This window comes from Nematolebias whitei, chromosome 8 (genome assembly GCF_014905685.2).
Source record: "Nematolebias whitei isolate Nwh7 chromosome 8, NemWhi1, whole genome shotgun sequence".
NCBI lineage: Eukaryota > Metazoa > Chordata > Actinopteri > Cyprinodontiformes > Rivulidae > Nematolebias > Nematolebias whitei.
Window position 1 is genome coordinate 12,591,676 of NC_056505.1, and position 23,005 is coordinate 12,614,680.

Sequence of the window (23,005 nt, forward strand, 5' to 3'; positions counted from 1 at the left end):
ACAAAGAGTTTATTTTTGCTGTTCTAACAATTCTGTATCTAAAACAAAGTCAAAGCAAGTTTCCCATCATGGTTATAAATAAAATTGTCCTAATTGCATACACGTTTTTGATAGCATCTCAATGGTATGGACTGCATTTATATAGCGCCTTTCTGTCTTATCCAGATACTCAAAGCACTTAACTCTACAATCTGTGTCCTCATTTACCCATTCATACAGCACTACTAGAACTCTACAAAGCTAATTGAACAAATCATTCTAAAGAGACTAATCAGTGCTTTATCACATTCATACACCGATGGGACAAACATCGGAGGCAATGAGGGGTTCAATGTCTTGCCCAGGGACACTTGGGCATGTGACTGCTGGTGGATTCGAACCCCCAACTCTTGCATTGGAAGATGACTGCCACAGCCGCCCGCAATCAGCAGCTTCACGTTGTGCTACACATGTATGTAGTTTTTAAAAGCTGTAGCACTTTGAGATTTTTGTTAATGAAAAGGGCGCTACAAATTAAATTCATTATTATTATTATTATTATTTGGAGCCCTCCAATGGTCAAATACACACCATTTAGCAAGTTTCAACACAAATGTTCAGGCCAACAAATGGTAAATGGACTGTACTTCTGTAGCACCTTTTTAGCTAACCAGACTATTCAAAGCACTTTCCAACACAATCTGCCCTCATTTACCCATCCACACACAATCCCACTGCATTTTCAGTGAGTGTGCTCAGTTAGCTGTAAACTACAATACACCATTCTCATAGAGGTCAAATACTATGCATACAGCATTTGGTTTTATATATGTTTAACAGTGGTGGTAAAGTAGGCCCCACTGAAACATATCCTGCTTAGGGTCCCCAAATGTCCAGGTCCGGCCCTGTCCCACCTCCACCTTGAAGCTATCCGTCACTCCTACAGCACACCTCTGTTCTTCTGTCCTCATAGATGTCCTGTACCACTGCCGCTCCAGATTTCCTCATGCAACACCACACCTCCTCCCTCGACACCCTGTCATATGCTTTTTCTAAATCCACAAAGATACAATGGAGTTTTTTCTGACCCTCTTTGTACTTCTCCATCAGCATCCTCAAAGCAAACATGGCATCTGTGGTGCTCTTTCTCTGCATGAAATCCTACTGCTGCTCACAAATTGTAACCTCTCATAAGTCTAGCTTCCACAACTCTTTCCCAGCTCATCATTGTGGCTCAACTTAATTCCCCTGTAGTTGCCACATCACCCTTTTTCCTAAAACTTATAAAATCATTGATAATATATTGCAGACATTTAAATGGGTGTTTTTGATGTGGTGTTGTCCCAAGCTAATAACTATTAGTCATTTAGGAGTAGCCTATAGGCTACTAAACAATATTGTTTGTTTACCTTATTTTATTAAAATCTAAAACGTAATGTCTTCTAAAGTGTATTTTAACGTGATGCAAAATGGAGGCACTCACTAAACGTTAACGTAAGCAATAATAATAATAATAAAAAGCAATAATAGCAACCTTCAGTTGCAGCTTCTTGTGATTTTCCTCTTCAGCTCCTCATCATCGTCGCCTGGAAACGAGCACCGGTTAAGCCCCGCCCACATCCTGTCTCTAAGCGACCCACATCTTCTCAGTCGCGCCCGGCGTGACGTCAGTCGGAAAACAAAAACAAACGGTTTTCCAGACGCTCGGATTAACGAGGCGGCTCGTTGCCGAGAGGGAGGTTCTCCGAGGAAAAGCGGGACGAAAAGAGGGAAACGAAACAGTCACCGTTAAAAGGTAAAAGTTGCCTCAGAGTGGTTTTTATTGGTTTATTTATTTGAAAAAATAAAGCGTAGTTTGTTTCTCCAGCGGTTAGCAAAGAGCCGCACAGATCTGCGGATGGTGGCGCGACAGTCAGTGCATGTCAGAAGGTCACGTCTATTTTATCCTTGACCAAGTGCAGCTGTGCAACAGGAAACAGCCCACTCAGATTACGGGGAAAAAGCCCACTCAGATTACGGGGAGTTGGTTTAAATACACACTTGTGTTGGTTGCAGTGCTTTGTCTTGTATAACAATTAACAAACCTTTTTTTTTTTAATGTCAGAGATGTGAAATAAAGAGTTGAAATGAGCAAACTTGGCTCTGGGACATGATAATGCATGTGCTAAATATGTAAATTTTAGTTTGACACATTAAGAGTATTAGCTCTTTTTATATATATATTTATTTACATAATATATGTATTTAAAATGATGCTGAAACTATGTTTAAACAATTCGTTGTGCTGTTTGAGAAAGCTATTGCAGCATCTGAGCTCAGTATCTGCAAAGCTGACTGTTTTAGAGCCATGTTGTTGTTGTTGTTGTTATTGTTGTTGTTATTGTACTCTTCCAGATGGCTCACAAAATAAAACTAAGACAAGCATGGGAAAAACAATTGGTTGGTGTTTAAAATAAAAATTAAGTACAGTAAATACCACGACAGTACAAATGTTTCCATGTGCATTATGCCTTTCCAAGAAAGTGTTATCTGATCCATCTTATGTGGAGTTACAGGCTGAGCACTTAGGCACTTAAAAAATGGAGTGAACAGAATAAAAGCATCCTTGCTATTCAGTCAGCAACCATACCACACCTACTTTATCCCAGCACCAAAAGAGCAGGATCTGTTATGAGCAACAATCACGTCAAGATGACATCAAACTTTTAAATAATTTCTAAGCTTTTCTTAGTTTTTAGTAGAAAATAGGGTGTTGTTTTTTTTGTAATTTCCAGTCATATTGCATTGGTTAGCAAAATGCAAATAAAAATTTATTGTTTCATAGAACACAATCATTTTTAAATATACAAGCTGTATGCTGTCAACATGCAGGTCCTTCTGTCATGTTTCCATACGCAATTTCAGAATGAAATAGTTTCAAAGCAGATATTTACTCTTTTTTTTTTTTTTTTATTGAAAGTCACAAAAGATCAGTTTGGTGAAAATATTTTTGTCACTTTGACGCATCTTTCACATCAAACCCACCCGTCACTCTAAACCATTGTGGTTAAAGAAATTAGTTTTTAGCTGCACTGTTTAATTGAAATAGCCAGACATCCATTTATCTCATAGTTATATTTATTTAATACTGAATGATAACATTTAATGAAGACAAATCTCAAGTTGCAGTAAAAATCTTGACAAAACGGGAAACTTAGGTTGTCACTGTCTGTAATAATATCAAGAGTCACAGTTTCTAGTTTTAATTCAGCCTAACCACACTTTAGAACATCAGGTCTGTGTTGAAACCATGGAGTGAATCTGGAGGGCAAAGTTAATTTTGGAAAATTGTAATTGTATACGTTTGAGCTAAATTAACGGAGGGCATGGTAAAACAGCTGAGCCCTATAGACAAAACAGATGCTCCAGTAAGCGCAACGAAAATCACATTTTCTTTTGCACTGTCTAGCATCATAAATAGTTGCCCTCAAGTAACATTTTCTGGTGTAAAGCGATACTATTTGAATAATGTTTTCCTATATTTGCTTCATGTCTTCCTCAAAGGGTGAAGATGAATATGAAGTCGTTTTCTGTCCTGTGTATGTCACTTCTTTTGTTTCACACCCCTTTTTTGCTGGCCAAAAGAGGAGGCGGGTTCGGTAAAAGTTTTGGCTCAAAAAAGGTCTCCACATCCAACCGAGGCAGCACCAACACCAATAAAGCAAGCAACAACAACCAGGGCTCAGCTTCTCAGGGTGGGTATCCTAAGCAGCAAGGACAAAACAACCAAGGAGGCTACCCTGTACAAGGTGGTTACTACAACCAGTATCCAGGAAGAGGGTCCCCTTATGGAGGAGGGTATGGAGGATACCCGGGTGGTTATATCAACTACAACCCAAACAACAGAATCTTGAGCCCTCGCTATGGTGGTAGCTTTGGTTATGGGGGTTATAACTCCAGGGGTGGCTCTCCATTTTCCCAGTCAGTCAGTGCTATGGGTATATATCCTGGTGCCAGATCCAAAGGGTTTGGGAGCAGTGCAGCTATGGCAGCAGCTGGAGGGTCTATGGCAGGAATGGCCCTAGGCTACGGCTTAGGAAGTTTCCCCCGGCCTCATTTCAAATTCCACAACACCCAGGAGGAGTATTATTACAACCACTATATGTACAGGAAATATGGCACCCGTTCCTCTGACTCCAACAACTACAGCAGAGACTATAAGTTCAATCAGCCCCCACAAGGTTATGAGAGCTACATGGACATGTGCATGAAAAGAACAGACCTTCTGCCTGCAAACAACCAGAATTCAAAAACCAGACTACCAGCCAGCACCACAACCAAAGATACTGACTCCAGTCTGGTCACGTTCAACAATAATACAGGCACAACAAAGATCAACAGCAGTGCAGTGGAAAACTCGATGACCCCCGTACCTTCAACTCCCCTCCCTTTAAATCAGCCTTACAACGATCCTAGCAGCAGCGCTGAAGATGACGATACAGTCAGCATCGTGGAGATTGGCTACCCGGCACTGATCGAGCAGCTCAAGGCCAAGAGATGTTTAGAACTCTACATGGTTTACGCCGAAAGGTATTTAGTAAAACAGACTGGAGGAGCGCAAGGGCTGAAGATGAACTGTCAAGGGCTTATATCTGTGATTTCTCTGATGGTAATTAATAACATACTAATGTTGGTGCAATGAGGTCTTAACTTGCTGAGGTATTGATGGAAAATGTGCCACCATAGGATGAGTAAATAATAAAGTAAAAGTAAAGCAGTGGAACTACAGAAAATTAAAGCTTCTTCTACAGGGTTTCCACACTTTTACTAACAATCTTTTTAACTGTGCAAGTGTCATTGACAGAACGAAAAAAATCATCATTCATCCTCCATTTTCTATTTTTCTTGTTTGATTTGCTCCCCAAAACAAACACACTGAGATCAATTCCATTAAAGGGCTTCTAAAATGTAGCTTGTCAACAGCTTTGAAGCGTTGGGGAAAACCAAATCGACTCACTAATTGTTCTGATTGTACGTGCATGCTAAATGGTGATGGAAAATGGACTGTACTTATAGCACCTTTCTATCTTATCAAGACACTCGAAGCGCTTTACAACACAATCTGTGCCTCATTTAGCCACGCATACAGCACTCAACCATATCTATACAAAGATTAATCTGAGCTTTATCACATTCATACACCGATGGGACAAACATCGGAGGCAATGAGGGGTTCAGTGTCTTGCCCAGGGGCACTTCAGCATGTGATTGCTGGTGGAATCAAACCCCCAGCTCTTGCATTGGAGGACGACTGCTCTAACCACTCAGCCACAGCCGCCCCAAATTCTAACTTAATTAAGCATCTATATAAATCGAGAATGTTTTAGATGCACATTTTATACGTTCCCTGCTACTTTGAGTGTAATTTATTATTTATTGGGGGCAGAAATAAAAACTTTGCTCAATGTTATCAAATTACTCAAAGGCTTTTACTCACCTATTGATCTTTTACTCATATCAGCGCTGTACACAGGATTTTTTAAAGTTATAAGCATGAATATTTGTAACGGAACATACATCTTTGATATATTTGCAAATTAAAACATAGGTACACGTTTGAATGGTAAATGTATGACGACTGTAAACGATTGTACTTATACAGCACCTTTCTATCTTATCAAGATCCTCAAAACGCTGTACAACACAATCTGTGCCCTCATTTACCCGTTCATACAGCACTCTACTAGATCTCTACAAAGACTAATCAGAGCTTTATCACATTCATACACTGATGGGACACACATCAGAGACAATGAACGGTTCAGTGTCTTGCCCAAGGACACTTGGGCATGTGGCTGCCATTTTCCTACATCACCTTTTCTAAATATTTTCTAACATTTAGTGTGCGGGTGTTCTGCTTTTGCTTTAGAGCAGAGAATTACGTGTTTGACTCGACTCTTACTTGGCCACAAAAATAGTACTACTAATACTAATAATGGTACTTGATATTATTATTATATAGTACTAATGGTAGTATTATAAAACAGGCATGACGTGTGTGTGTGTGTACAGATTATTAAAAAGAAAACTTAATGTTCAAGTTGGTGCCATCATTGGAAAATACTTTGTAAATATGTAATTATTATAAAAAAATAATTAATGTAACTGTTTCAGTCAAAAGTGAACATAAGGCAGAATTAATGTACCGTAAACTGAAGTACTACTGATGGCCACCAAGAAGCTAGCTCCAAAATCTCTGACTTAAACTGAAATATGAAGTCAAATTATAAATTAAAAAAGCATAATTGTGTAGTTATTAAGCCGAGAACACGGGTAAAACTAGTGTATTACTTTACTGGTGATCCTTGTTATTTAACTATGGTCATTTCCAGTTCCAAATCAGACCAATCACCAGACCATCAACCAAATAAAACCGCTTTAAAACGGCAGTGTAATCACGGTGGCTCATTGCATTTTTTTTATTTTTTATTAATTTTTTCACAGATGCTCATCGATCCCAGAAGAAACTCAGAGTTCAGTCTATAAAACATAGGTCTATATGTTTTTCTATTGGTTTAAGTTTGAAAAAATATTTTATTGGCTACCATCTGGACTCAGCTCTTTATTGTAATAAAAGGAAAGCAGCTCCAGCACATCAAGCCAGATATGAACTCGTTTAGTGAATGATCCGATTGTTGACAGCTGAAACATGTTTTATAATTAATTAAAAACTAACCATGTACCTTTAATGTCAGAATGTAACCCATGTTCTCTGCAATGTAAAAACGCGTGAATCAGAAGTAACTGGACTCAAACAGATGTGTCCAGATGCTGGAAGATCACCACAGTGACATTTTGTTTCTCATAGGACATTTACTGAACTGAGGATTGTTCTGTGGAAACATTTTCCAAAACACCATTTTCTATTAGCAGGTTTAAAAAGTTCACTGGAAGATTTTAACTCTGTAAATATATACGATATACTATAGTTTATTTTTTTCACTATTTATTTGTCAGTAAATGCGTTTGTCATCAGAACACACTGCATGAAGTTAAATCAGTTAAATCTTATTTTTGTTATCTTTAGTTTGGTAGCACCTGTTTCCAATGTATCATAACTGTAATGGCCAACAGAAAATAAATCTTACACAATTTGATATTTATCTGAATTTTCTGAAAAAAATTCTGCTCCATTACACAAGAATATTGATTAGATATTTTTTACATCTAAAGACACATTTTCACACAAAATAATGATTTTTTTATAAATCTAACATCACGTTCACAGATGTTGTTTCCCTAAATAAAGTTAAATCATTTAAATCATGTACCGGTAGTGGACTTCCTCAACGTTTAATTGTAGACTGAAATTAAACAACATTTTTTATTAATTTAACAGAACACAAAATAACTTTTATTACATAAAAATCTGTAAATGTCAAAAATACAGAGTTTCATGTATCTGCATATTCAAAAATAAACATTTTCTTTTTTATACAAACTAGATCAATAAAATACAAATTTAGTGTTACAAATATATAGTAAACAAATGCAATTCCTATTGAAATAAATATATTGTTAGAAGTTAGGACATAAACAGCATTGGCATTAAATCAAGTGAATAGCTGCTAACATGAAGCAAATGTAGTTTGATCATAAAAAAAAATAATATAATGTTTTCACTGTAAGTACCAGATCTAATAAAATCAGTAAAATTGTCATGATTGAAAATATAAAATCAATGACTGCATTATTGAAGAAATGAGTGGTGTGCAGTGCAAATATGGTTCACAAAATCAAATTATGTGCAACAAATAAGATCCTGAAGTGGATTTTCTTCTGATGGATGAAGCTTCGTGTTGAGGTTTCCTCTTGCAGAGCTTGATAAATGTTGGTAGAGCTGAAATAATCAGCTTTACTGTCAAGCTGTGGCTGTTTTTAGTGTTCTGTCAATTTCTGGGAACTCATTTCTGCCTCCAGCTCTACACGACTGCCACCCAGTGGCTCAATAACAGGGACGTTAGGAACCCAATGACGACCACGATACTGTTGTAGATGGGGCCACTGGAGGCCCCAGTGTAGTACTCCATATCCCCGGAGCCCTCGGGCTCATAGCCAGGCCTGGGGCCATAGCCACCTCCGTACCGTGGTGGACCATACCCTGGCCCATATGCCCCATAACCTCCATACCCATACCCGTACCCTGGTCGGCTCAGAGCAGACCCTATCATCGCTCCTCCTATTGCTCCTGCAGCAGCTGCCCCAGCCACCTTCCCTGCACTGGGGCCACTTCTCTGGACAGGAGCAGGCCTGTAGGACTGACCACCCCATCCCCGGCTGTATCCACCACCCCCTCCACGACCAAACCCACCAAACCCACCGCCTCCACGCCCACGTCGGGCCTCGGAGCTGGGGAACAGAGTGCAAAGAAGAAGAAAGCAGAAAGCCGCTGAGATGGGAAGCTTCTGCAGCCCCACCATGACTTTTACCTGTGAAAATAAGAGCAAGGCACAAATTATATTCTGCTTACAAAATATGTAAAAAATAAAATCCTACAGTGACAGCACACGTAAAGTCCCGTCAAACTTAAATTAGCACGTTCATCTCAAAAACTATCAGTAAGTTGTAGAGGCTAAGCTACTGGGAGTTTGAATAGACAAAACTCTTTCATGGTCTACACAAATTAATAAGATCGTGGCTAAGATGTGCAGAAACATTGCTATAATCTGGCGTAACGCACATTTTATGTATCTGGAAATAAGAAAATTAGTTATACAGTCTTTAGTTCTTTGTCATCTTAAATATTGTTCAGCTGTTTGGTCAAGTGCTTCAAAAAACGTGGATAAACTGCAGGTAGTTCACAATAAAGCTGCAAAGCTAGCACTCTGATGTCATTTTAGAACAAACATCGATTTCATGCATCAATGCCTGTCATGGATGAAAGTTCGTGACAGACTAGCATGCAGCCTTCTTCTCTCTTTACACAAAATCTGGACTTCACATTAACCGTTAGCCTTTTCTCAGCTGTTACCCACCTGCAATAGACATGCTTTTAATACTAGACGTGCCTCTGTTAATACCTTTACATTACCTCTGCTTAGGACTAATGCTCTCAAAAGAACAGCTGTGCATCGAGCTATTTCTTATTGGAACATGCTGCTTTCTGTAATTACATTAATTGCCGATCATGTTAATTTTAAAAACGATCTTAAAGAAATCTATAATAGATGAAATAAAACTGAATTGATGAATTGATACATTTACAATGGAAATTAAAATTGTTAACATTGGAATTGGTGAATTTTTGTTTTTAATTCTTGTGTGTTTTAAAGTACAGTATTTTGTCATTTTGTAATGCTTGTAAAATGTTGAGACGGTTGGTTTGACTTTAATATTGTGAATTTGTTTTTATCTTAAGTATTTTATCATGTATTTTTGTAAAAGCTTGATTTAATTGCAATGTTTTAAGTGTGGACCCCAGGAAGAATAGTCTCTACTACGGTAGAAACTAATGGGGATCCTTAAATAAACAATAAACAGCGCTTAAAGTACCTAAACATGTATTTAAAAGCAAAGACTTCATCTTGTCAAGTAAAGTTACTAATATGGTCAAAACTGCCTGTTTTATAAGTACATACACATACATGCTCCGATATCATTTTAAATTTATAAGCATTTTTATAGTTTGTTCCTGTTGCATAACTGGTTCTTTGGATGCACATTTGTGACAAACGGATTAATGCACTCAGTGCAGCTTTAGTCCCTCGCTCTGGTATTTTTACTTTAGTGGTATATTAGGAACAGTAAAGAAGAAGGCTTTAATCCAGCTTTGAAAAACACGTCTTACGTAAGCAGCGCAGCACAAACTGACAACATCTGACATCAGATCACTCTCAAACTCCATGTCCTTTGAATTAGGATCAACCAGATTAGGTCTGGTTCTGGATCTGTGGACAAGACTGGCTGGACCGGTAAACAAACATGACACAACCCTCCTGAGCTAAATAAAGGCAAAAAAAAAAAAATTATATAAAAAATAAATTAAAATGTACAAATCTAAAGATGCTCCCAGATTTGAACCAGTCACTGCTACATATACCACTAGAACTTTAAAATTAATCTTGTTCATTTTTCACAGCTGATTTTCAGATATTGTAATATTTTTAAGTTATTTTTTACTGTGCTTTATTAAACAGACACCACTCAACACGTTTCCTAATGATGCAACAATATATGAATGCACATACTCTGGTACAATATGTTTCTTTTAAAATATATAACTTATCAAAACATGACAGCGTTCGCTCTGCTGTCATGCTCTAATCTGTCTTTTAAAGTGATTAAGCTATAATTACACTAGGTCACTCAGATTACAGCTGCCATTGTCCAGATTAAGAGAAGTTGCATTTGTGAAGCACATTATAATGTAGGATTTAAAACCCAAACCTGGGGAAACAAAGATTTTGGCTCACTAAATATAAATTAACATTTGCTTAAATAAAGGTGATTGTTTAAAAAATGATTCAATCTCACCTTTCGAGTGGCTGTTTGTGAGGAAAACGGCGCTTCAGATGATCTTCCTCGACGCGTCGCTGCTCCGACTAGGAAAGTTTGGATCCTAACAGCTTGTTATCCTCGGATCTCCATCAGGCGGGCTCGTTTCACAAACCCTCATTGGCTGAGTGAGCAGTAAGCTGCTGAAGCTGCGACATCACTTAAATACCTGCAGGTGTAAGTCAGGTCACATTTGTGTTCCTAACTCGGCCTAAATTATTTAACCTTCAACTCAGAGAAGAAACCAGAAGAGCTAACGAGCTCTCCTAAAGCTCCCACGGACCATTATGGGATTTTGAAACCGTGGGATTATTTCCAACAGATTCATCATGTAAGAATCTGGAAATTTCTTTTTAACTCATTGAAAATGTTTTGTTACTAACAAATAAAAGATGAGATGAGAAAAATGCAGTATGTACATATTTTCCTTCTTTATTAAATAATCACTGTATAAAAACATTAATTTTCCAAATAGTGGCATGAGTTGTTCACATTTGAAAGCATGTGTGTTGTAAAGGACAAAGCAGGAAGTCAGGAAATGAAACATCTTCTGAGGGTGTACTGTAGTCCATAGTAAGGTTTTGTAAAGCAACGCCAATGTTAAATTCAGATAATGCATAAAAAACAACATGATGAGCCAAACTATGTCAAAAGACAAGATTTTGACCATCTCATGTCTGACTAATATGAAGCTACAGCGAGCAGCTGGTTCAGTAAACACGTCATGAAAAGTGATAACCTCCATCTGTATAATACAGATAAATACTGTTTAATACAATTAAAACCGCCTGCAGCTCAAAGATCACAGATTAGTCTTTCTTTTGTTAAATGTTGACAGAAACACAAACAAAATGTGTATACAGGTATCCAATTTCTCACCACGCTGCAGATCATGTGCCATTTCTATTAAGAGATAAAAACAAAATTATTTTTGTTTTAGATTGTAGTTTTCACAGGTTTCCTCAGTGATCAAAGTGAATCATTTCATCATGTTTACAGCCTTACCAGCTGCTGCTTGGACACAAACACAACACACAACTCATTTTCTTAGAAAGAAAGCATTTTTTAACCAAATCACCTAATTGTTCTTTAAACGCCATCTAAAAAAATAAACATTCGATCAATATTTCTGCAGAAAATTGTGCCCATCATAATAAACTGATGGAAAAAAAAGTTTCTAGATTTGACCACTTTCTCATTAAAAAGGCAAGGTTCACCCCCGCGGTGCATTATGGGACTGAATGAGACCCACAAAGTATCTGTTCTGCTTGGTGGGAAAGCTTTGTGTTCTGGTGTGGCTCTTGAGTCACGCACATTCCTTTGAAAGTTTAATTTGCTTACAAATTTAAACGCATTAAATGCAAAATATCTGATGAAGGCTTGTGTGTTTTGTGCTTGGAGAAACCTTTAAACAGGCAACTTTGTAAAAACATATAAATCTACGTAGAAATCTTGTGCTTTAATTTGATTAGAATATTATCCAGTGGGAAGACAGACGAGGGAACATTTCATTTTAGGCTCAATCAGCTCATTAATAAATAAAAATGGTTAAAAACACTCGGATAAAAGCAACATTATTCTGTCTGTTGCATGTCATGTTGGACAGAAAGCAGGGTCAGGTGACCGGTCGTACCTCTGATGATCATGGTTCACAGGAAAACATTCAACAGATGAAACTTTAGTCAATACATTTTCATTAATTAGGCAGAGCAAACTTAAGTTGTTGATTTCTTCGCTCCAAGTCTCAGAGGGGAGGTTGAGACACGGACTCAGAACAGTTTGGTGAGTTGGAGGAACTCCTCGTCATGAGAAGATCACATACACTTTGCCCCTTCTGGAAGACAACGAAGCTGCTTTTCAATGATACACCGCAGGTAATTGTACCTAAAAGTATAAAGTAACGGAGATAAAATGTCAACTAATGGTTGGAAAAAACAAACGGTAATCCGTTTCTAAATTTCATTACAGTTGATGAACATGTTTCGATTATACTGCTAGGAACATTGTTTTTAGTGTTTCTGCTACCTTCTTCTGAGTTTCTGCACCTCTCGGTCCTCTTCTTCCTTCAGCTTGGTGATAAAACTCTGAAGGACGGGCATCTCAAACTTGATATACTGCGCCACCTGGTGGAGAACAGCATCATTTACTGTTGGACCTCCAAAGAACAAGAAAAGTTCATAACTGGACAGACACATGCAAAGATTTCAGGTACAGGGTGACTCACAAAAAGAGAGCAAAGTATTTATCTGGGAATCATATATTTGTATCTAAACCAAAGGTCAATGTTGTGATTTACATCGTACGTGACTTCTTCGCCCAGGTCTTCTTCCATGAGGAAAATTTTGCAGACCTGCTCACATGGACCCTGAATTATTCTGAGCACCAAGGGATAGTCCGTTCGTTTCAGTTTCACACGTTCTGAAACAAACAAAAACATCCAAACACATAAACAAAACATTGTATTTACACAACATACATGAACAACACATTCATCCTGGACTGCTAGACATCCAATGGTAAAACAGTAGTATTTGTACACGCAAATTTGAATGTTTTATTGAAAAAAAAATATATATATATATTTTCCAAATTTGCATTCAGTGTTTTATACAATACGTTGCTAATAACAAAACTAATAAAAAATGCATGAAACTAAATCTACAGCAGGTTTATACAGTTTTCCTAATTAATTATTGACAGTGTTTAAACTCAGCTACCATCCAATTACACAACTTGTTTGTTCACAACATGCCCCAAAACAACCAGCAATATTTTAGATTTAGTAAACGTTCTGCACAAATCTTTTAAGGGCGTAAAATAAATGTCAATAACCTTAAATAATCAAAACAACCACTAAAACCAGAGGTGCACAGTTTGTCCAACAAAACTACATTAACACAACCTGTATTATTGCTCTAATAATCCAATGAAGGCAAACGGCTGAATGCTACTTTGACCAATGTTTGTGTGTCATTATGGTTCATTTTTAAAGAAACCAACTTTGACCTTATCAACCAAACCAGTGAAATGTTTACTCAGTGTTCATACTTTGTGTTTCATTTACAAACTTCATGTAATGTTGTCCTTAACTTCAGGAAGTGAACGTGCCACCAACAGGGATTTTTACAAAATAAACATGTTTAAAACAAAGTCTACGTTACAAACAATATCTGTGCCAACATGTTTCCTGCTGTATTTGAACATCTAAGCTGTGCAGATTTCAAGTATTTGTCAAATAAAATCAATCAGTGGCTCAAGGTCAGAAAAATACATTTAATTAAAAACTATAAAATCCAACTTTTACGCACAAACCATTTCCTGGGTAAAGCTTTAAAATATAGAGCACTTGAAACAAAACAACAAAATTAAGTCGCATTCACCTCCACTCGTATGGACGAGGTAGATCGCAAAATCATCCGGGCTGTTTTCAATTTTGAACTTGTTCAGGAGAACTCGGAGCACCTGAGGTGTGGTCATGCAGCTGTTGATTCGAACATTGGTGACTGAACCGAACGCAGGTGTGAACACCGCTGTCTGGGGAAAATAAATAAATAAAACGCATAAATGTCTGTGTAAATATCCAACTGTTCAAAGCCAAACACTGGTTGAAACTAACATTATCACTTCAAAAGAAGCAAATAAACTGTCTGCTGAAGCTGCCACCTTATGGTTATAGAAGTGTCCGTTGATGGAGAATCGGTGACGTCGGATTTTTCTCTGGTCGCTCGGACTCCTTCGCTGGCCTCGTCTTAAAATTCCAGCATCGCTCTTGGTCCTGAGAAGCTGAGCGGAGCTCTCGCTGTCCTCTACCGTTAAAAAAAACAGATCGCCTTAAATTATTATTAGTTGTTGTCAGCGTCATAATATTTACAGTTCCTGTTGTTGAGGTCCAACATATCATATAATGAGGTATATATTATGTTAATGTAGACAATTTTCTGAATTTATTCGTGACGTTAAATATAAACAACTTGTAATGAAAGGAATATAAATGAACATTGTTGTTGTTGTTTTTTTTACATATTTTAACAAACACAAAAGCAAGGACTCCAGTCAGAAAGTCAGAAACAAACAACCACTCACGCTCTAACTCACTCACACCTAGGGACAATTCAGTTACCAATCAGCCTAACATGCATGTTTTTGGTCTGTGGGAGGAAACCGGAGTACCCGGAGAAGGCACGCATGCACGGAGAGAACATGCAAACTCCACCCAGAAAGGCCCCCAGCTGGGATTTGAGCCAGCAACCTTTTCACTGAGGCAACGGCTCTACCAACAGAGCCATGGTGCCGCCCTAAATCTTACATTTTATCTGAAAATAAAGTTTAAATAAATTTCAAAATGTTTTTAGTTAAGATTTCTTGATAATGAAAGTAACAAGTTTAGGGATGAGAGGTCACGTTGTCTCTGAAAGCTGATTAAAATGAGCTTGATTGAGTTTTAGAGCAAAATTGTTTAATTTATTTATCAAAATTTAACAAATTTATACTCGTAAATTACACTTTAAAACAATGCAAAGTTCATTTTTCTTGTCAGATAAGACAAGAATCAAATAAAGTACGATTGTGTCACATTTGCAGACAGACTACTGATTTATGCTGTTTAATAAACATGAGATATAAAATTAATTTTATTACTTGTAGAGTCCTCAGGGCCACTCACCATCTGTGTGTTCTTCAGTCTCATCGTTGTCCTCGGCTTTAAAGTCAGGTGGCGTCACCTGCACAGTGGGCGGAGTCTGTGCAGTCTGCTGACCCTCTGTGTTGTTGGGGGAACTGCACATGAAAATCCCAAGATGAAAACATAAAATTCAAGACAATCAATAAAATATGGCAAAACAGTAGACAGCTAAACTATTAACTGCAGCCCCAAGTATACAATGTTAAATTATTTGATAAATCATTTTAATTTATATTCAAAGTTCTGAATATAAATAAGAGGTTTCAGTGCAGAAATACAGAAACTTTACCTTTGAGCTATTATTGCAACTGTCTGAGTCACTGGTAGAAATATTTCTTCTGCTAGGTCCAAACAGTTTATAAACCACTTTACAGTCATGAATGTAAAAAAAAAAAATGCTGTTAAATTACAGCTTGTGATAACTGTTTGTGGTTGCAGATTATTTTTGTTGTTGAAGTAATACCTACTATCAGCGACATTCTGAAAACATTCACTGTCAATATGGATGAAGAGGATTTTAAACTCATCTTTATTTTGGTCTTTTCCCCGTCCTGTTCAATGAGAGCTGCCTACAACATCTCTCTTGCTCATATCGAGACTTGTGGAGTTAAAGAGCTGAAAATGGGGATTAAAGCCCACTGACACAAATCTGTTACTGATTTTAAAAAAATCCTAAACTCAACCAGAGATGTGCCTTTAAAGGGTTTTTCTTGTTCAATGCATTCAGTGTTAAAATAAGCATCTAACAAACCAAATCAAACAAAATAACAATAATTTTAACCTCAATAAATACAACTTTATCTCTATTAAAATTCATTGGACATAATCCATATTTGCCCTCAATGGCCTATTATAGATCCCCCTTTCCAGTCACTGAGGTGAAACTAAATCTGTCTGGTTCACTTACCCTTGACTGTCCAGATTGCAACCAGAGTGCCAGGACGTGGAGGAAGGTGGCGGTCGGATTCGCTCATGGTCATCCTGCATCTGAAGCCTGATTGGTCGCCGCAGGCCCCAAAAGATATTTAACAAGCCCTCAACAATCAACTCCTCTTCCTCCTGTTTGGAGACAGAAACTTTAATCCATGTACAAAGACACACACACGCTAGAAAGTTATTGCCCCTATGAGCTCTATGTTGTAATGGGTTGTGTGTATTATGTTACAAAAGAGAACTGGTTAAGAGGGATAAGGAGTGGAGACAAAACTGACCATTAAAGTAACAGACGGCGTTAACTACTCACTTCTCGGTGCCGCAGCTGAAGATTCTGTCCCTCGTAATAAAGGTTGTATGTTTTAAGATGTGAGAGGACCGTTGCCCTGAAGACAAAAAAAGCTGAATCACTGAAGAGAAAATGTTGATTATAGAGAACAATGTCATGGATTTCAGCTGAGTTGTGCAAACACATCACTTAGCTTTTTAACAGAACACAGCAAATGAGGTCAGATTTGTTGCACAGACAAAATTTAATGAACGCCCGACTGAATTCATACATTTAGTTCTGCTGGGCTTCATGTCCAGCCCCGTTTCTGTCAATGACTTTTCTTGACCTTTTATTTTGTGATAAACTTGCTCCCATCAGTTCTTGGGACACTTTAAACATTCTGCAGCAGAAAATAAGTGCCAGAATGCAACATTATTTTCCTTATCTCAGTCACACTATTATGTGATGAAATAATAATAACAAATCTGAAAATGACTGTTGTGACCAAACTTTTTGTTGCTGCAAAGGTTCAGTTAGCATTGTTCAGCTGCTCTCTGTTGCTTTTCTGAAGTGTCCTGACAGTAAAGTTCAAAAGGTAAAAACAAAAACAAATGTGCGTTAGAATAAAAAAAAACTGATGAAACTGGTATTGTATTGATCACTGGACTTCATTCTACTTGTTTCTACATGTAAAGCAAGATTCCACCATTTGAAAACACTCAAACTATTTTAATTTGCTTGGCAGCTTGAAAGCAACAAGAGATTTATGAAGAAAATGATTCGGCTTTGATAAAAGTCTTAAAAATGCCCTGCAGCTACAACACAGACCCTTCAGAACAAGAATTCTGGGGAAAATATTTATAAAATGTTTAACATTAACACTTTTTTTTTTTTACAATTATGTGAAGGGATTTGAATGTTTACATCACGGACAAGAAATCTTACTTGCTGATGAACTTGTTCTCCCCGATCTGAACCCCGTTCCGTGTATTATCCATTCTCTGTTAGCATGAGAGGAGCTGAGAAACAAAGAAGCAACAGAGTTAAACGCTCATCTGTCTCATGACTCCTCATGACAAACTGCGAGCACCGACTCAGAAAGGACGGTCTGAAGAGGAGGGAGGCGACAGCAGGAAGAGGAGGAGGGGGTTAGGCTCCAGACCGTAAACAGAAACAAGAGATTGTATCTACTTTCCTGTCAACCATTATCCTCAAAACAAAATCATAACATTTATTTAATGTGTCGTGGGGCAGCAAAGCAGCTGAAATTCACATTTTCTTATTTTGTCTTTAAATTCCTGCCACTTCCCAATTTTTAATACCCGTCCGTCTCCAACATGCGGCACGTGCAGCTGTTTAACACTCTGCCTTCCCTGTGTTTTCAATGTGAATTTGGCAGAACAGAATCCTCCGGAAAAGGATAAACAGGTGCAGAACATATGAGCCACCTGCTGCTTCAAATTATTTCAACTGCTTAAACATAAACTGACAGAACATGCTTATTACACAAACTGCTCCTTTTGTCCCAGAAATTAAATCCACTTGAGACAACTCTTGAAATGTATTTACATTTTGGTGAAACGCGTTTGAAATCAAACAATGGATGTTTGATAGTTTTTTAGGAAGTAAAGTACAAACATTAAAGGCAGCGCTGGTTACTGGGTCAGTATGTCAAGACTGAAATAACTCTTGAAGCGTGGAATGTGCTACTTTTGATTAACTGGTGTTTAAAAGCATATGTGGTCATAATGTGGTATAAATGTGTTGTTGGAGTTTAATAGCTCTTACCGTGGTGACGAGCGGTGATTGTTGTAAAGTCACCAGAGATCAAGTCTGTGAGGAGAAAGAGCAAAAGGTTGAACAGGTTGACTTTGGATGTGTCCTTAAGTCCGAAGTTGTCAAGATTTAGTTTTTAAAAAATGCCACACGGGTCTTTTCTTCAGAATGTGAGGGCGATCGGGTGTGGAAGAGCAGGGGACGTTTAAAGGAAGTGCTCCCCTTCTGTCAAATGGCTTCCTCCTTGACTCAGTCACACAGGAAACTGACACGAACACCAACAAAACTTCCTCAATTCAAAGAGCTCTTCAAACACGATGCTACAACAATTCTCGTCTCTGTCTCATTCATTCAGTAATCACACCGAATGCTCTGAGACCCGATACGCACCTACACAACCTTTTAAACACGGTGCTGGTAAACAACCCGAGGCTGACAATCTGTAAAATAAATATGGACAAATTAAATATTAAACACCAATCAGCCAAGTCTCATGCCAAGATCCATCAATATTTCAGTACCCATATTAGGCCCATGAAATGCCCAAAAGCTCACCATTGACCCAGACAATGGTAGTCATTAGCCTTTAATATCATCTATCATATATTAATGTCAAAGGCAGCTTCGCTCAAAGACTTGATGATGTCAGTGGTCTGTGAGAGACGTGACCAGCTGTCAAACCAAAATAAAGCCGTCATCATCGGGGATCTACACCGTCATCTGATAACAAAAACCCTGATCCAATCCATCTGAGGTAATGATCCAACCAGACTTTTCACTTTTCCAGATTTTAACCTTTTATAACTTTAACGTTGTGCCCGCTGAATGTTTTCCATTTGTAGGACAGTTCTGATCAAATCACAGGACAGAGCTCGGAGTTATTTCACTGTAAAAATTACGTTACATAAGGCTGATTAACCCTCAGTTTATCTGGGTTGTAACTTGGAGACACGGCAAAATATGTTCCTGGCTGTAAAAACAACACCGCAGTCAGCTGGGGGAGGCACAGTTTGCAGTAAATTTAAAAAGTGTAATGCAGTGGAGTAAAATACAGCAACTTCAGTAGAATAGTCTTAAAAAGTACAGTTTTCATTACTGTTAAGAAAAGTGGTGTACAACGCTTTATTATGATTATTTTCTTACTGAAGCTTGGTCAAAATGAGTCGACCATGAATGGTATGTGCTGATTTAAGATAAGTGCTATGAGTTGTCATCGTTGTATGGCTGACCAGATTTAAATGATCTGTTTGGGGTTTTGAACACACATCAGTCATAAATGCAGGCAGACTGACCTACGGCTGACCCGGTTCTGTTTCACATTGCAGCAACCTTCTGTGCTGGAAAACGGTGCAGATGCAGTTTTCATTGAGTGCCTGAATTCCCCTGAGACCCATTACACCATAAGGCAATCCTCATACTCCATTTCTCCTCCTGCGCCTCATTCGGCTGCATCTGCTTTGTTATGGCCCACAGTAAGTCAGGATTAGAAATGTCTATCGTAATTATTTTTTTTTATTTCAAATTTCTTTTTGCTGATGTCTGGCTTTCCTTGTGAAAACGTAGAAACCTTCCAGCACACACAACTTCCTGACTCGCCTCCTCTGGCTCTCTTGTTGACACACATGCCTCCTTGTTTTCTGCCCTCTTGCCTCCAAACCTCCTTTATCAATGTCTTTGCTGAACAGCTCAGAGACTCCTCCAATCCTCTCCCAAACCCACAAACAGCACCTCCCCTCAGGCCTCAGCCTCATTATTGTCACAGCAACGCCAAGAAAAAACAACAAAGCTCCAACAACTGGCCCACTAAACCGAGCCAAGAATAGTGGTCGTCTCTCCTGCTCCTCATTAGTCAAAAATGCCACGAGATACAACTTGAATCTAAATTAAGCTTTCAGATTGTCCAGATCCAGTCAGAATTATTCCTGAGCCACTTTTACAGATATTGAGCTAAATGTGTGGTGTTTGTCAACTGAACTGAACTGAACTGAAATTGTAGCTAAGAGTCATTCCCAACCATTACATCACATTAACAAGATATACTTTGAGCACAAACTGATCAAATGGCTGCTTTAAAACTTTTTCACTAACTATTGAGGTCAACTGTGTCACTCTGTTAGGAAAATATCCCATAAACCATGGGATGGATTGTTTTTGAAACTTTTAGAAAGGAATTGTTGATCAGTTTGGAGTCAACCTAATTCAAGATGGCTGCTACAGCCAACTGACCTTAAACACAAGCTTGTCTATAATTCAGTCAGTTTATAGATATTATAGTGTGGTATGCATACTTTGGGTACAACACAATATATACAAATATACACAAAACTTTGTCACCGTCATACCCACCATTGCACCCTGTACTCACTGGTCATTAACTTCACACAGACTCTCTCACTGGTACATTTTCATCTTTAAATCTCTTCTTGGTCTGCTGCCTTCATCCATATTCTCCTACATATCTCTGTATGAGTGCAGCTACAGCGTGCGCTCTCAGGACATTATTACCTGCAGTGTCCCCTCAGTGCAGACTGAACTAGGCAAAAGGACCTTCTCCTAATCCTCTCCTGTTTCCTGGAATATCTTGCAAAAAGATCTGAAGCTCTCAACCTTGACCTCTCTAGGTGGCTTCAAACATCTGCTAAGTTCATGGCAAAAACCAATGCAGACATGTTCCCGTTTTTAGTTTTCTACATCGCTTTACAACCTAGCTGCTTTTGTTTTGTTTGTTTTAATAAATTTTCTTTAATTTGTTCTTCTCGATTTGTATGCTTTTTATGATCGTCTACTGTTATCAGGTCTCTTGTAAATGAGTCCTCGAGGCTCAATGGGACTAACCTGTATAAATACTGGTTGAATGAACTTTCACTAGCATCCGTCATCTTGAGTTGGCGTCAACACTGTTTGTCTATTAGCAAATAATCACATCAACCCCTGGATAAATTTTAATGAAAATTTCAAGAAATAATCACTGGCTGTATATCTACAACTGACTAATTTGACTAACCACTTATTTAAGGTGGTTTCAAGGTTTGACCACTGCTTAGACGCTCTTAGGCTCTGGCATGAAAGGCTGAAGACAAATATTAGGCCTTTAATTTACTTTGTTTTTGTAAAGGTTTATTATGAAGTTTTGGATTCTGGACAACTTGCTAAGGCAAAGCAAAGACATTTCAATGCACTCAGAGAACTTAAATGTAGGTCCAGTTTGTGTCCTGACATTAAGAACCACAACAATTAAATTCAATTCAGTTTATTTATGTAGCGCCAAGTCACAACAGAAGTCATCTCAGGGCACTGAACAGAAATATTCATATATAAAAACAATAATTTAACACTATTTATCTGAGGAGCAGACTGCTTTGAGTTTAACTCCATCACAGAACTCTCATCTTGAGTAAGCATGAAGGCGACAGTGGAAAGGAAAAACTCCCTCATGAGGAAGAAACCTTTAGCAGAACCAGGCTCAGGACAAGCGGCCGTCTGCTTCGACTGGCTGGGTTTGGTAGGAACAGATACACAATGGCAGGTGAAGAATCACATGTTAAGATAGAAATAGTATCAAATGAAAACTATTCCATTTTAGTAAATAATTTAAGGAAATTAGGTCAATTTGTCCTCCAGTAGTCTAAGCTTAATTCAGCATAACAAGCCAACCCTAATTATAGGAATTATCAAAAAAGAAAGTCTTCAGCCCAGTCTAAAAACTGGACAATGTCTCAGCCTCACGGACAGAAACTGGAAGTTGTTTCCATAAGAGAGGAGCCTGATAAAGATCTTCCTCCCATTCTGCTCTTGGAAACTCTAGGGACCACGAGTAAACCTGCAGTCTGAAAGCGAAGTGCTCTGTTAGGAAAATATGGAACAATAAGATCTGTAATATAAGATGGAGCTAGGCTGTTGAGAACTTTGTATGTCAGAAGTAAGATTTTGAATTCAATTCTGAATTTGACAGGAAGCCAATGGAGAGAAGCTAACACTGGAGAGATGTGATCTCTCCTAACTCCAGTGAAAACTCTGGCAGCAGCATTTTGGATCAACTGAAGACTTTAAAGAAGTATTTGGACACCCAGTAACAAACCATTCGTAATAACAGAAAATATTTGACCAAACAGTCCCACCAGTAAAGGAATGGTTGTATATAAACTGGATTAGAAGCACAACAATCACTTTATTTGGGCTCTGCCTCTCTGTAGCTGCCATGTGTAACGAGAGAATAGTTACATAACGTTTTTACAAATACACAGCTGTGTGCACTCCCCCGTGATGAGAAACGGGTCAAATTTGATGGGTTTAGTTAACATTTCTTAAATCTCATTTCGGTATCTCCCCTCCCCATCAAAAAATAAAAGAAAATCACCGCGACAACCAGACTTTTCTCTGCTCACCCGTCTCGTTTTCTCCTCGGTCCTCCTCCTTCCGCTGCGGCTCAACCGTCTGTTAAGGGCCGACCTGAAGTCTTCTACCGTTGGAAACAATCAGCAGGGCGCGTGCGGCTTGGTGTCCACAGGAGAGAAGAAGAAGAAGAAGAAGAAGAAGGAGGAGGAGGAGGAGTTGAGGTCCCTCTGTTGTGGCTCGCAGCAGAGGAGAGTCGAAGACAGCCAATCAGAAAGCGAGACCGACGCGTCTTTGTTCGAGCTGCACGCGGAGATGAATGAAACCATGACAACAATAGGACAGCTGGCGGGAACGCGCCTGTGTTTATGAACACTCTGTTGTTAGTCAATGAACCTACTGCGGGTGTAAAATATGACTAAGGTCACGGAGTTTTTACCAAAGTCCTCAAACACGTTATGGTCGCAAGATGAAAGTTTCCAAAAAACAAATCTGCGCCC

General features: G+C 38.4%; 3 protein-coding genes across 4 annotated transcripts; 1 reads left to right on the forward strand and 2 right to left on the reverse strand.

Moving 5' to 3' along the window:
• Window positions 1–1,715: 1,715 nt before the first annotated feature.
• Window positions 1,716–4,738, forward strand: LOC119413029 (pH-response regulator protein palI/RIM9). The gene is made up of 2 exons (XM_037680042.1): window positions 1,716–1,774; window positions 3,523–4,738. Exon 2 carries the CDS (start codon window positions 3,530–3,532, stop codon window positions 4,658–4,660), a length of 1,131 nt encoding a protein of 376 aa, XP_037535970.1. The 5' UTR covers window positions 1,716–1,774; window positions 3,523–3,529; the 3' UTR covers window positions 4,661–4,738.
• Window positions 4,739–7,604: 2,866 nt separating this feature from the next.
• sprn2 (shadow of prion protein 2) lies at window positions 7,605–10,555 on the reverse strand. Its single transcript, XM_037680281.1, has 2 exons — window positions 10,492–10,555; window positions 7,605–8,447 (listed from the first exon to the last, which is right to left on the reverse strand). Exon 2 carries the CDS (start codon window positions 8,436–8,438, stop codon window positions 7,941–7,943), a length of 498 nt encoding a protein of 165 aa, XP_037536209.1. The 5' UTR covers window positions 8,439–8,447; window positions 10,492–10,555; the 3' UTR covers window positions 7,605–7,940.
• Window positions 10,556–11,695: 1,140 nt separating this feature from the next.
• rassf2b (Ras association domain family member 2b) lies at window positions 11,696–22,736 on the reverse strand. Of its 2 annotated transcripts, XM_037680282.1 has the most exons (11): window positions 22,559–22,736; window positions 18,186–18,230; window positions 17,343–17,416; window positions 16,437–16,512; window positions 16,101–16,252; window positions 15,176–15,288; window positions 14,176–14,318; window positions 13,893–14,046; window positions 12,809–12,930; window positions 12,538–12,635; window positions 11,696–12,396 (listed from the first exon to the last, which is right to left on the reverse strand). In XM_037680282.1, exons 3-11 carry the CDS (start codon window positions 17,393–17,395, stop codon window positions 12,327–12,329), a joined length of 981 nt encoding a protein of 326 aa, XP_037536210.1. In that variant the 5' UTR covers window positions 17,396–17,416; window positions 18,186–18,230; window positions 22,559–22,736; the 3' UTR covers window positions 11,696–12,326. The 2 variants fall into 2 exon arrangements, with proteins under 2 accessions (XP_037536210.1, XP_037536211.1); XM_037680283.1 differs by lacking the exons at window positions 18,186–18,230; window positions 22,559–22,736 and having other exon boundaries at window positions 17,343–17,458.
• Window positions 22,737–23,005: the final 269 nt, after the last annotated feature.